Source organism: Bufo bufo, chromosome 6 (genome assembly GCF_905171765.1).
Source record: "Bufo bufo chromosome 6, aBufBuf1.1, whole genome shotgun sequence".
Classification (NCBI taxonomy): Eukaryota; Metazoa; Chordata; class Amphibia; order Anura; family Bufonidae; genus Bufo; species Bufo bufo.
The window spans coordinates 35,097,371-35,108,910 of record NC_053394.1 but is presented as its reverse complement, the minus strand read 5'-3'; the positions used below and the strand labels follow the sequence as shown (position 1 = coordinate 35,108,910).

At 45.9% G+C, this 11,540-nt stretch overlaps 1 protein-coding gene across 2 annotated transcripts in view; it reads right to left on the bottom strand.

Moving 5' to 3' along the window:
- Positions 1 to 4,313: 4,313 nt before the first annotated feature.
- R3HCC1L (R3H domain and coiled-coil containing 1 like) overlaps positions 4,314 to 11,540 on the bottom strand; it is a 46,944-nt gene continuing 39,717 nt past the window's right edge. For both annotated transcript variants that reach the window (XM_040437096.1, XM_040437095.1), the window contains exon 7: positions 4,314 to 5,229. In XM_040437096.1, coding sequence (XP_040293030.1) covers positions 5,177 to 5,229 — 53 coding nt within the window. In that variant the 3' untranslated portion in view covers positions 4,314 to 5,176. The remainder of the gene's footprint in view (positions 5,230 to 11,540) is intronic.

Here is an 11,540-nt window from a genome sequence, read left to right as displayed (position 1 = left end):
TTGGATATGTATGGAGTATGACTCCTTGCTGAGAGTAACTGATGGAACCATGACAGATTACAAAAATAAAAAGGGGCTGCAGCTCCTTAAAAGGGGTTCTCCGGGAATTAAGAAAATACTTAAATATTACTTCATTATAAATACATTCCAAAATACCTTTGATTAGTTATAATGGCTCGTTTTGTCTGGGTAGCAATGATTAGGAGAAACAAAATGGCCGCTGTCCTATTAGTACCCACAAAAACTGTCCTAATCACACAGGATGACAAGTTACTTCCCAACACTGAGCTAAAGAGCTGCCTCATCCTCCTCTCTGTTCTACCTGTCAGCGATGATGATCCTGAATACAGATGATAAAATCTTAGACTGAATCTCTGTGGGAATTGAGTTCATGAGCAGATGTACAGAGAGGAGGTGGGGATGTGGCTAATGAGCAGCACTTGTAGGCAGTCTCCATTACCACAGCCCCACATTACCACAGTCTGTCCTGTCCGTCCTCTCTGTACTTCATGTCTCCTCATGAACTCCATTCCTACAGAGATTTAGCAGAAGATCTTCTCATCTGTATTCAGGATCATAATCCCTGCCAAGTAGGAGAGGAGGATGAGGCAGCTCTTTACGTCAGTGTTGTGAAGTAACTTGTCCTCCTGTGTGATTAGGACAGGTTTTGTGTGGACTAATAGGACAGCGGCCATTTTGTTTCTCCTAATCATTGCTCCCTAGACAAAACGAGCCATTATAACTAATCAAAGGTATTTGGGAATATATTTATAATAAAGTAATATTTACGTATTTTTATTTTCTTAATTCCCGGAGAACCCCTTTAAAGTTATGACAGTTCAACCCCATGGACCACCATGCTGGTATGCAGGAAAAAATAAATAAAAAAAGATCAGGAGACAAAGTAATAACACACATCTCCTATCCACAGAAGAGGGGATATCTATGCAATTGATGGGGGCACCTGCGGTCGGACTCCCACCTATCACTGTATGAATGAAGTGGCAAGTTCAGCATGCACGCTGCAGCTCTATTAACTGCAGCAATGTTCGCCAACTTGCGGCTATCAGGGCTTAAATGGGAGTTGTAGTTTTGCAACAATGGGAGAGCCACAGGTTGTCGATCATCGCTCTGTGGGTTTGCTTCGTATGGCACTCGGCTACATCCGGCAGTCCCATAGAGAATGAATGGAGCAGCAATGCATATGCTAGAAATTCACATTCTTGCGATCAGACGCCCAGTTACTCATCACTGGATCTCCGCTAACAACACATTTATGACAACATTAGGAAAACTGAGATTCTTACTCTGCCACAGATCAAAATCCTCAAAGCTATCATTTCCTCGGCCCCCCCAACCTCCAAACCCCCCCCCCCCCCCCCCAAAAAAAAAGACTGCAATGTAAAGGCTCATGTAGCTTCCAGTTCTAAGGCTTGCATGCACACTCACGTTTGATGTCCATACACGTTTGACTAGGGTCTCATTTTCAATTTCAGCCAAACTGTTGTGTTTCATGTTTGGCTGACGTTCTTTCGGCATATGTCAGGTGGAAACAAATAAAATAAAGGATCGGGCATGTTGAATTTCAAAAGGTCACTGAGATAAGATAATAACACATGCATGCTCAGCTGAACTTCTTCCAGAAGAAGTTTTTGAAAATTCCCTCTTTTCTTGGCGTTGGGTCCAGTTTTCATATTTGGGGTTATCGGTTTACCCCTTTTATTACAAAGCAGTAAATACATCTCAAATACCCGCTGCTGCAGCACAAACAGTCCGTACAAGTCTCGGTTTACATCAGTGCGGCAGTCACATGCGGTATATACTAGCATCTTCATTGCAGTGATGTAAACCGGGACCGACCCGAAACCACGAGACCATAAGAGGATTTAAAGGGCATCCGTCAGCAGATTTGTACCTATGACACTGGCTGACCTGTTACATGTGCGCTTGGCAGCTGAAGACATCTGTGTTGGTCCCATGTTCATATGTGCCCGCATTGCTGAGAAAAACTATGTTTTAGTGTATGCAAATGAGTCTCTAGGAGCAATGGGGGCGTTACCGTTACACCTAGAGGCTCTGCCCTCTCTGCAACTGCTGTGCCCACTGCACTTTGGTTGACAGGACCAGGGAGGTGTCATGAGGTTTTCACTGCCTGGCCCTGTCAATCAAAATGCAGAGGGCATTTAGAAGGTTTCAATATCAACCAAATTACTGTTTCAGTGCATTCAAAATGAAAAATAAATCAACTTGAAAAACAGTCTTCATTACTACCTACAGATCCTGTGCAGATGTATGTATCTCCATGGTAACAGACTCCTGAGTAGCCTGATCCTGCAATCACACTCCTATCTGTCCCAAAAGTAAATGAGTAAGGCTACTTTCACACTTGCGTTCGGGGTTCCGCTTGAAGGCTCTCACAAGCGGCCCCGAACGGATCCGTACTGCCCCAATGCATTCCGAGTGGACGCGGATCCGCTCAGAATGCATCAGTTTGCCACCGTTTGGCCGCCGTTCCGCTCAGCAGGCGGACACCCGAACGCAGCTTGCAGCGTTTTCAAGTCCGCCTGGCCGTGCGGAGCCAAACGGATCCGTCCTGACTTACAATGCAAGTCAATGTGGACGGATCCGTTTGACGTTGACACAATATGGTGCAATTGCAAACGGATCCGTCCCCCATTGACTTTCAATGTAAAGTCAGGAGTCCCTATTAATATACCATCAGATCGGAGTTTTCTCCAATCCGATGGAATATTTTAACTTGAAGCGTCCCCATCACCATGGGAACGCCTCTATGTTAGAATATACCATCGGATTTGAGTTAGATTGTGAAACTCAGATCCGACAGTATATTCTAACACAGAGGCGTTCCCATGGTGATGGGGACGCTTCAAGTTAGAATATACTAAAAGAACTGTGTACATGACTGCCGCCCTCCCTCCCTCCCCTGTATTTAACTCATTGGTGGCCAGTGCGGCCGGCCCCCCCTCCCTCATATTTAACTCATTTGTGGCCAGTGCGGCTGGGCCCCCCTCCCTCCCGTTTTTAACTCATTTGTGGCCAGTGCGGCCTCCCCTCTCCCCCCCCTCCTAATTAAAATGACCGACCCTCCATCATTGGTGGCAGCAGAGAGTTCCGATCGGAGTCCCAGTTTAATCGCTGGGACTCTGATCGCTAACCATGGCAACCAGGACGCTACTGCATTCCTGGCTGCCATGGTTACTTAGCAATTTTAGGAGCATTATACTTACCTGCGATGTCTGTGACCGGCTGGGCGCTCCTCCTACTGGTAAGTGAAAGGTCTGTGCGGCGCATTGCTTATAGCACAGACCTTTCACTTACCAGTAGGAGGAGCGCCCGGCCGGTCACAGACATCGCAGGCAAGTATAATGCTTCTATTGCTAAGTAACCATGGCAGCCAGGAATGCAGTAGCGTCCTGGTTGCCATGGTTACCGATCGGAGTCCCAGCGATTAAACTGGGACTCCGATCGGAACTCTCCGCTGCCACCAATGATGGGGGGTCGGTCATTTTAATTAGGGGGGGGGGGGCGGCCGCACTGGCCACCAATGAGTTAAAAACAGGGGGGGGAGGGAGGGGGGTCCGGCCGCACTGGCCACCAATGAGTTAAAAACAGGGGGGGGGGGGGGGGAGGGGGGTCCGGCCGCACTGGCCACCAATGAGTTAAAAACAGGGGGAGGGGGAGGGAGGGGGGTCCGGCCGCACTGGCCACCAATGAGTTAAAAACAGGGGGGGGGGGGGGCGGAGGGGGGTCCGGCCGCACTGGCCACCAATGAGTTAAAAACAGGGGGGGGCGGAGGGGGGTCCGGCCGCACTGGGCACCAATGAGTTAAATATAGGGGAGGGAGGGAGAGGGGGCCGGCCGCACTGGCCACCAATGAGTTAAATATAGGGGAGGGAGGGAGAGGGGGCCGGCCGCACTGGCCACCAATGAGTTAAATATAGGGGAGGGAGGGAGAGGGGGCCGGCCGCACTGGCCACCAATGAGTTAAATACAGGGGAGGGAGGGAGGCAGTCATGTACACAGTTATTTTAGTATATTCTAACTTGAAGCGTCCCCATCACCATGGGAACGCCTCTGTGTTAGAATATACTGTCGGATCTGAGTTTTCACGAAGGGAAAAATCAGATCTGAAAAAAACAGTTATGCAGACGGATCCGTTCTGAATGCATACCATCGTTTGCATTATAGGAGCGGATCCGTCTGTGCAGACACCAGACGGATCCGCTGCGAACGCAAGTGTGAAAGTAGCCTAAGAAGTACGAGACAGAAGGAATAATGACCACAGGCTCAGACTACACCAGGGCTGCTTGTAGTTACCATGAAGACTCATAGGTCTGCATAGGAGCTGTATACACAAAACAGTAGGAGGATAATTGGTTGAGAAGGAGCACAAAGACCCTAAAAAGCCAATGAGAACAGAACTCCGCACGAAGGAAAACATTCACACAGGACGTTTTTGGGAACGGCCCCCCTTTTCTCCAAGCTGGTTCTGCTCTGTTTTTTTGGTATGAAGAACAGACAGAAAGGGTGCATTCAGCAGAATGAGAATATTTTGAGGTTATGCCCCTTGATTGCACTAATGAAAACTAAATAAAAAATATTTTATTCCTGTGCAGAGTTAACAGATGATAAAATTGAGGCCATCTGTCCCCATGTCAAAACTTCCTGTTCATAATTATCATAAGCACCAGGACATGTAATCAACGCAGACACGGGTTTACGTATTTAGGTTGGTTACTAGGAGGCCGGAAGAGGCTATGACAACAACGAACCGCACAGGGACAGGAAGTGTTGTCAGACTCCAAACCCTGATCGCTCACAGGACAGGAATAAGATGCATCACATTATTAAAAACACAAAAATATCTGCGCAAAAGGCTTATGTTTCCCCAAAATTGTAACATTTTTCTTATCAAACCCCTTCCAAAACGATTGCGGCAGATTTATCTTTCCCCTTCCGACTCCACCATTAAGTGCGTGACACAAATTCAAGCGTCTGTTCTGTAAGACAAACTCTTTATTCTCCGCCGGCCGAGCAGAGGGATTTGAGAAACAGGTCACCGCCGGTGCTTGTCACCTGGAGCCAGTGTCCTCGCTGCTTCTCCACATTACAGAGACATGTCGCTCTCCCCCACTGCGCTCAGACGCTGCTGCCTTCACCTTCCTTCCCAGGCATCTTCCCGCTGTTTTGCTTCAAGATGCCTTCGCTCTGTAAAAAAATAAAAAATAAAAAAATAACTTAAAAAAAAGGAGATATAGAAGACACTCTAACTTTCAGTGTAAACAATGAAACTCTCATTCTGGTTCCCATGGCTACAGCCAGGGCCATGTAAAGATGTCTACGCAGACGTGCAAGGTCTCCCCTAGTGTCTACTTGAGATACTTCTATACATTATAGGCAGCGGGGGTAGCTATAGGGGGGGCAATCTGCGGTGTGCAACGCGGGACTGGCCGGCACACGTGTGCATGAGGCCTTATATTCATAACCCATCCACAGGAACGGTCATCAGTAGCTGATCAGTGGGGGTCGATACCCTGCGCCGCTAGTGAGCTCGGCGGCCTCCTCACAGCGCCGTACATTGTATAGTGGCTGTGCTTGGTATTGCAGCCCAATCCTATTCACTTGAATGGGACTGCGCTTCACAGCCGTTCTGGATAACTTATATCCTGGGTCATATTTGGACCTTCACGAGCGTCACCCACTGGTGAGCCTGTACTTAAGCTATCTGTGGTTTGTGGTGGTCTTGGCTCCACTGGCCTGGCCCCTCTTATACCTTCTGGAATATCTGTATACCAGCTTCAACCACCGTATGCTTATTCCTTTTTCCCCCCATTTTTTGTTTTTTTCAATGCAGGCTTCACCATCAGCCTGGCATTGTATTTGTACATCTCCCCTGATGAGTTTGTCTTGAATGAAATGTGACACGTCGGGAGTTTGCCTTTATAGGGTGTACTAGGGATTCCGCCCGTTATTAGGGATAAGTATCCGGACGGGGACGCTCATTGTGGGGCAAGTACCTCGTATAGGTAGGCAGGGTGATTTAGCCCCTACCCCTTCACCAGGGTCGATTAGGGATTCCTTGCTCCCGTTTCCTGCCTTGCTAAGGTTTCTATGTTGGAATTATCTCCGTTGGTAACACATCTATGCAATCCATCGTATGGGAGGCCGCATGCATTCAAGTGACTCCACCATCTACGCCTACAGCACCTGATGGGTGAGAACGTTCCTTTTTTGTCTGCTTTCCATCAGTGTTACCCATTTGTGTTTGTATGTCCTGGCCCCATTGGGCTGTCTTCATGTTAGTCTGTTTAGAGGCCGATGCTTTATGTTAGTGCTTCACTTTTTTAGACTTAGGAATAAATGTTGTTTTACCCCTTTGTCCCCTAGGGGGATCAGTACATTTTGTTACTCCTAGGTTGATGACTTATTTCTGGGGGTCCGACAGCTTGTGAATACGTATGTAGGGTGATATATCTATAGTGTTGAACAGAGTCAGTCACTAACAATATAGACCCCAGGAATAAAAGAAGGGAAGAGGAAAAAGGAAAATGAGCGCCAATCCCCGTTAGGACACAAAGTCGTGGAGAAAAGGAAAGACAGGGGTGGGAAATAAGACGTAGGACTGGATAGCGCCATCACATGATTTACGGATAGTTTGTGGTACTATAAGTGAACACAGCTATATAAAGGAAGGATATAAATGTATAAATAAATGCATAGTATAATTAATGCTAAAAATTAATAATAAAACATTAATGATAGAAATGGTGAAATGCCCCTCAGGGTAACTTCACAAAAGTGGCATTAACTTACACTAATATAAATGGTATAAAATATAATAGATGAAATGCCCCTCAGGACAATTTCACACAAGTCGCAGTCACTTCACTGGGGGGTAGTCATCAGGATAAGCACATGACACCTGTGACCAGGGCTGTGGAGTCGGGGGCAAATTTGGGTACCTGGAGTCGGAAAAAAATGAACCGACTCCTACTAGATTTAAATTGGAATAAAAAAATAAAAAAAGCAAGTTTAAATGTTCCAATTCACAAAAAGTTATAATTACCGTCTTTTTTGCCCATAAGACGCACCTAGCTTTTTGAGGAGGAAAATAAGAAAAAAAATATTTTGAACCAAAAAGGTGTGCTTTTGAACTAATGGTGGTCTGTGGGTGGCACAGTTATGGGGGCATCTCTGGGTGGCACTGTTATGGGGGATCATTGAGGGGGCATCTGTGGATGGCACATATATAGCATTTTATCTTGTGTGTCATCCACAGTTCCCCCCCCATAACAGTGTCCCTGTGTAGTGAATGGGGGCCAGCATCTGTTTCTGTAATGGCAGCGGGGCCCGGTGCCTGCTTCATTCATAAAGTGGGCGGAGAAGGCGCGTGACGTAGTGAGCTACGCTACGAGCGCCCACCCGGCCTCCTGACTGCCAAGAAGTTAGTAGTAAGTAGTACAGCGCTAGATTTAAGAGGATTGGAATACTTTAACAATACCCACAAGTTAGATATGATTACCGTATACTACAGTGAGCGGGGCCCGGTGTAGTAGAATACAGTGACTGCACCGGGCCCCGCTGCCATTACAGAAACAGATGCCGGCCCCCAGCCCCTCCTCCCTCTCAGCCTATTCACCGGACGGTCGCAGCATTCGCCCCCCATAAGATGCACTTCTATTTTTCCCCCACTTTTGCGAAAAATACGGTACTTCTCTACTGTAAGAATAAAGGCCAATGCATGCAGTGCGTCACGTTACCGCAAAACGAACACGTTAAGTGACCGTGAAGAAGCTTTTCATATGCTTCACTATATGGCACGCAACGCACAGTTAAGGAGCGGCAATACTTATACTTTCCATTGTGTTGTGTTCCGCTGTTACAGGGAGCGCAACGCCCATGGTTAACCTCGCCTCTCACTGATAACTGATTAGGTAAATATGTTTTTTGCAGGACTAGAGACACTTGTAGAAGTGAAGGGAATGGATAGTCAATAGTTCAAGACTGAAGCTGTAAACCATGAAAAACTGCTGTCATTCAGCTAAGGCTATAAAACCTGTAAACTCAGATTGTTAGCTTAAACTTTAAACATGACTATGGGACTCTACTAGGGAAATCATGTTTTACATTAAATGGCCCGTCCTGGATCCCCCCACTGCCCTATCTTCAGCAGAAAACAGCACACAAAGGAGAAGGCAGCGGCTCCTAGCCAGTAGTTCTGTGGTAATGACATGTATGTTGCCTCTTTCCTTCAAGGAATGTATAAAATACATTCACATATTAAATACAGAGGAGTCGGAAGTTCCAAAAACTGAGGAGTTGGAGTCGGACCATTTATCTACCGACTCCACAGCCCTGCCTGTGACTAAACCCCCCGGCCAGGATCGCATGTAGAGTAGTAGTGATGGAAGGCAGCAGGAATCCAGTGCTTCTGATCAATCACCTTTAATACACATGTGGCTCAACGCGTTTCAGGGATAACAATTCCCCTTCTTCAGGAGCATTACATAACAGATTGTCAGTAAAACATAAGAATTTATACCTTAATAGCTCCAAAAAAGGACGCGTTTTTCTAATGACCGGAAGTAGTATGGCCGCACTTCCGGTATTTTGGAACGCATATGCGTTCCACCTAATAGTTGTAAGTTATAAATGAAAGCATCTTAAATAAACAACAGAACAAGACAAAACCGCCAGTGGAATAGCCCCTAAAAACATATAAATACGGCCAGTTACCAGGGCTCTCTCTCCAAATTCATCTCAGACTGTTTTGTATCGGGCGGGAAGTTGTTCTGGCTTCCGCTCCGTGGAACGCAAACGATGCGCTCCACCGGAGACTAGAGCCAGGACTTCCGGTGAGGCACAGGCCGATGCATGTCGGACCGGAAGTACCCCGACTTCCGCCCTGCGGAACGCACAAGCTGCGTTCCAACAGAAGCAAGAACCAGGGCTTCTGGTCCACGACTTCAATACACATCGTGCAGTCCAGGGCAGTCTACCTGTAATGCCCAAACGGAAGTATGGGATATCAGAAACATCACTTGCGGGCAAAAAACTATATCATAAATGCATAGTTAATAAATGCATGCACAATTAATAAAGGCACAATTGATAAGAAACTATTAATAAGAAACAGTGGGGCATAATAATATACATATAGATAAAAAAGGAAATATATAAGTAGGAATTAACAAATATAGGAGAATTTCACACACACTATATATGTGTAAATAAATAGATGTAAATAAAATACATACATTCCATTCATATTGTGCAGATGCCAATAGATCATATAAATAAACAATGCATCTATATCTATATATACACATATACACACACACACACATAAAATGCATACATGAATTAATAATATAAATTAAAGGATAATAAAATAAATAAATTGATAAATTAATAAATAGGAGTCTCAATTTCCTTGCAGCAAAAATGGCAATCCACGTTAGTACCGTACTAGCACCTACTATAGGGGATGGGTCCAGATAACGGGCAAAATGTATAGCCCTAACTCAGGCCAAGTGTATTCCTGATTTTTATTATTAATTTATTATCAATTTAAAGGTATTGGATTAATTTAGGGGTATTGAGTGTGTTGGTAACAACGCATGTAGTTATTACGGTGAAACTTTAGTAGTTAGAGTGCTCTAGGGACTTGTTTAGTCCAAAAGGGGTCAGAGTGTTCAGTTTAAAGATCCAGAACATCTCCTTGCGGCAGAGGGTTTGAAAAGAATAGGGGACCCATTCTAAAGGCGTGACGCGGAGTGAAGAAGAGTCCCCGTCGTGATGGGTGGAAAAATGTCGGGAGACGCTGTGGGTAACTACTTTGCGATGGATGTTTGAACGATGTTCGTTCATCCGCTCACGTAAAAGTTGTGTGGTGCGCCCTACATAATAAATATTGCAAGAGCAATACAATAAGTATACAACAAAGGTCCGACAGCTGGCCGTGGAAGAGGCTGCAGTTACTCCTCTCTCCCTACTGAGAACTCACGAACACTTGGTCAAGTCAGGTGTGCATGGGGGGGGGGGGGGGGGGATTGTTGTCATCTACCCCTGGTCCCATATCTTTAACTGGGCGTTAGCTGAGATGGAGTGAGGCTTGGTCTGTCATCTCCACTGCAGATACAGTAAGGAGAGGGGCAGGTTGCTGCTGCAGAAAGCTCGCCTCTCAGCCTTCCCATTTTTTTAAGCTTCTGCTCCACAGGCACTAGCATTGGAAAAAGTAAAACAGCCATAATCAGGGACAGACATAGAATCCAGATTATTTTTTCCATTTATGTGCAGATATCAGATCATGGAGAGCAGGATCTGCCATATCTACATCACGTAGCTAACTGAGGAATAAACTGTTATAATGAAAACCATTAAGTGCAAAGCACTGCCGAGCAATAACACGCCACAACGCATTTATGAAATTCGAGGTGCTTTTTTTTTTTTCACCGGTAAAAAGAGAAAATCGCCTGAAAACACATTTACTCCGAGATAAATACATTTTAGCACAATGTTTGTTTTCTTCTTTTATTCCACACAACTGTCACGGTTTTTACAGCGTTTCAGTGCAATGTGACAGTCACAATGACAAGTTCATAACCGCAGCGAGGCGAAATGAGGCCAAGAGCACAAAGCGTGCAGCGACTCGAGCCTTAAAAGAACGCCACTATCAAAAACAGCGCACGGTTCACACACGTTCTGAGGAAAGGAGGCATTATCTGTATTCCATAGGCACAATGCTACCCGGCATCACTAGTTGTACTTTCAGAAGGGTGAGGGAAGCTTAAAGTGTAACTGACATTTCGCTCTATTTTTTATATTGTGTAGGGACGGGGATGTTACACCTTTTTGTAATATGCTTTATTACCTACTAGAAAGCAGGATATAAAGAAAGACTCATTAGCAACCCTCTAACTGGGCTTCGCTAAGGAGAGTCTGTCTTCAGCATCTACTGAGTGCTGAAGATGACCATGTGGAACATAGAGGCAGGCTTCTCAGCCGGCCTCTTATCTCACTACCCCATCGCCTGCCTATGTATGCCCTCTCTACCCATCTCCCTTCCTATCTGACATGCTGCCAGCACTAACCACTGGCAGCTCCGCTTGTGTATTTCTATTTCCGAAGTGCAGGAAAGAAAAAGGAAAACGGGACTGCCACTGTGTACTATGCCATTGTATATCTGCTGTCAGCGCTGAAAGCCTTGTTATCCTTCTTCTTCCATGTACTCAGTATCTAAAAGGGAAGAGAGAGAAGAACGGGGCTTCCAGCACTTAGTGTTGACAGTAGTTATACAGGGACAAAGTACACTTATTGTCAGTCCCGTTCTTCTCTATTCCCTGCCCTCAGTAACTGAGGAGCGCAGAGGATAAAGATAAATGAGCAGAGCTGCCAATGGTCAGCACTGGCAGCAAGTTAGATAAGCATGGAGACAGGCAGTGGGAGGCAGGGGTTTGTATAATGAGATAAGAGGCCGGCTGAGAAGCCTGCCTCTGTATGTACACATAGTTGTCTTC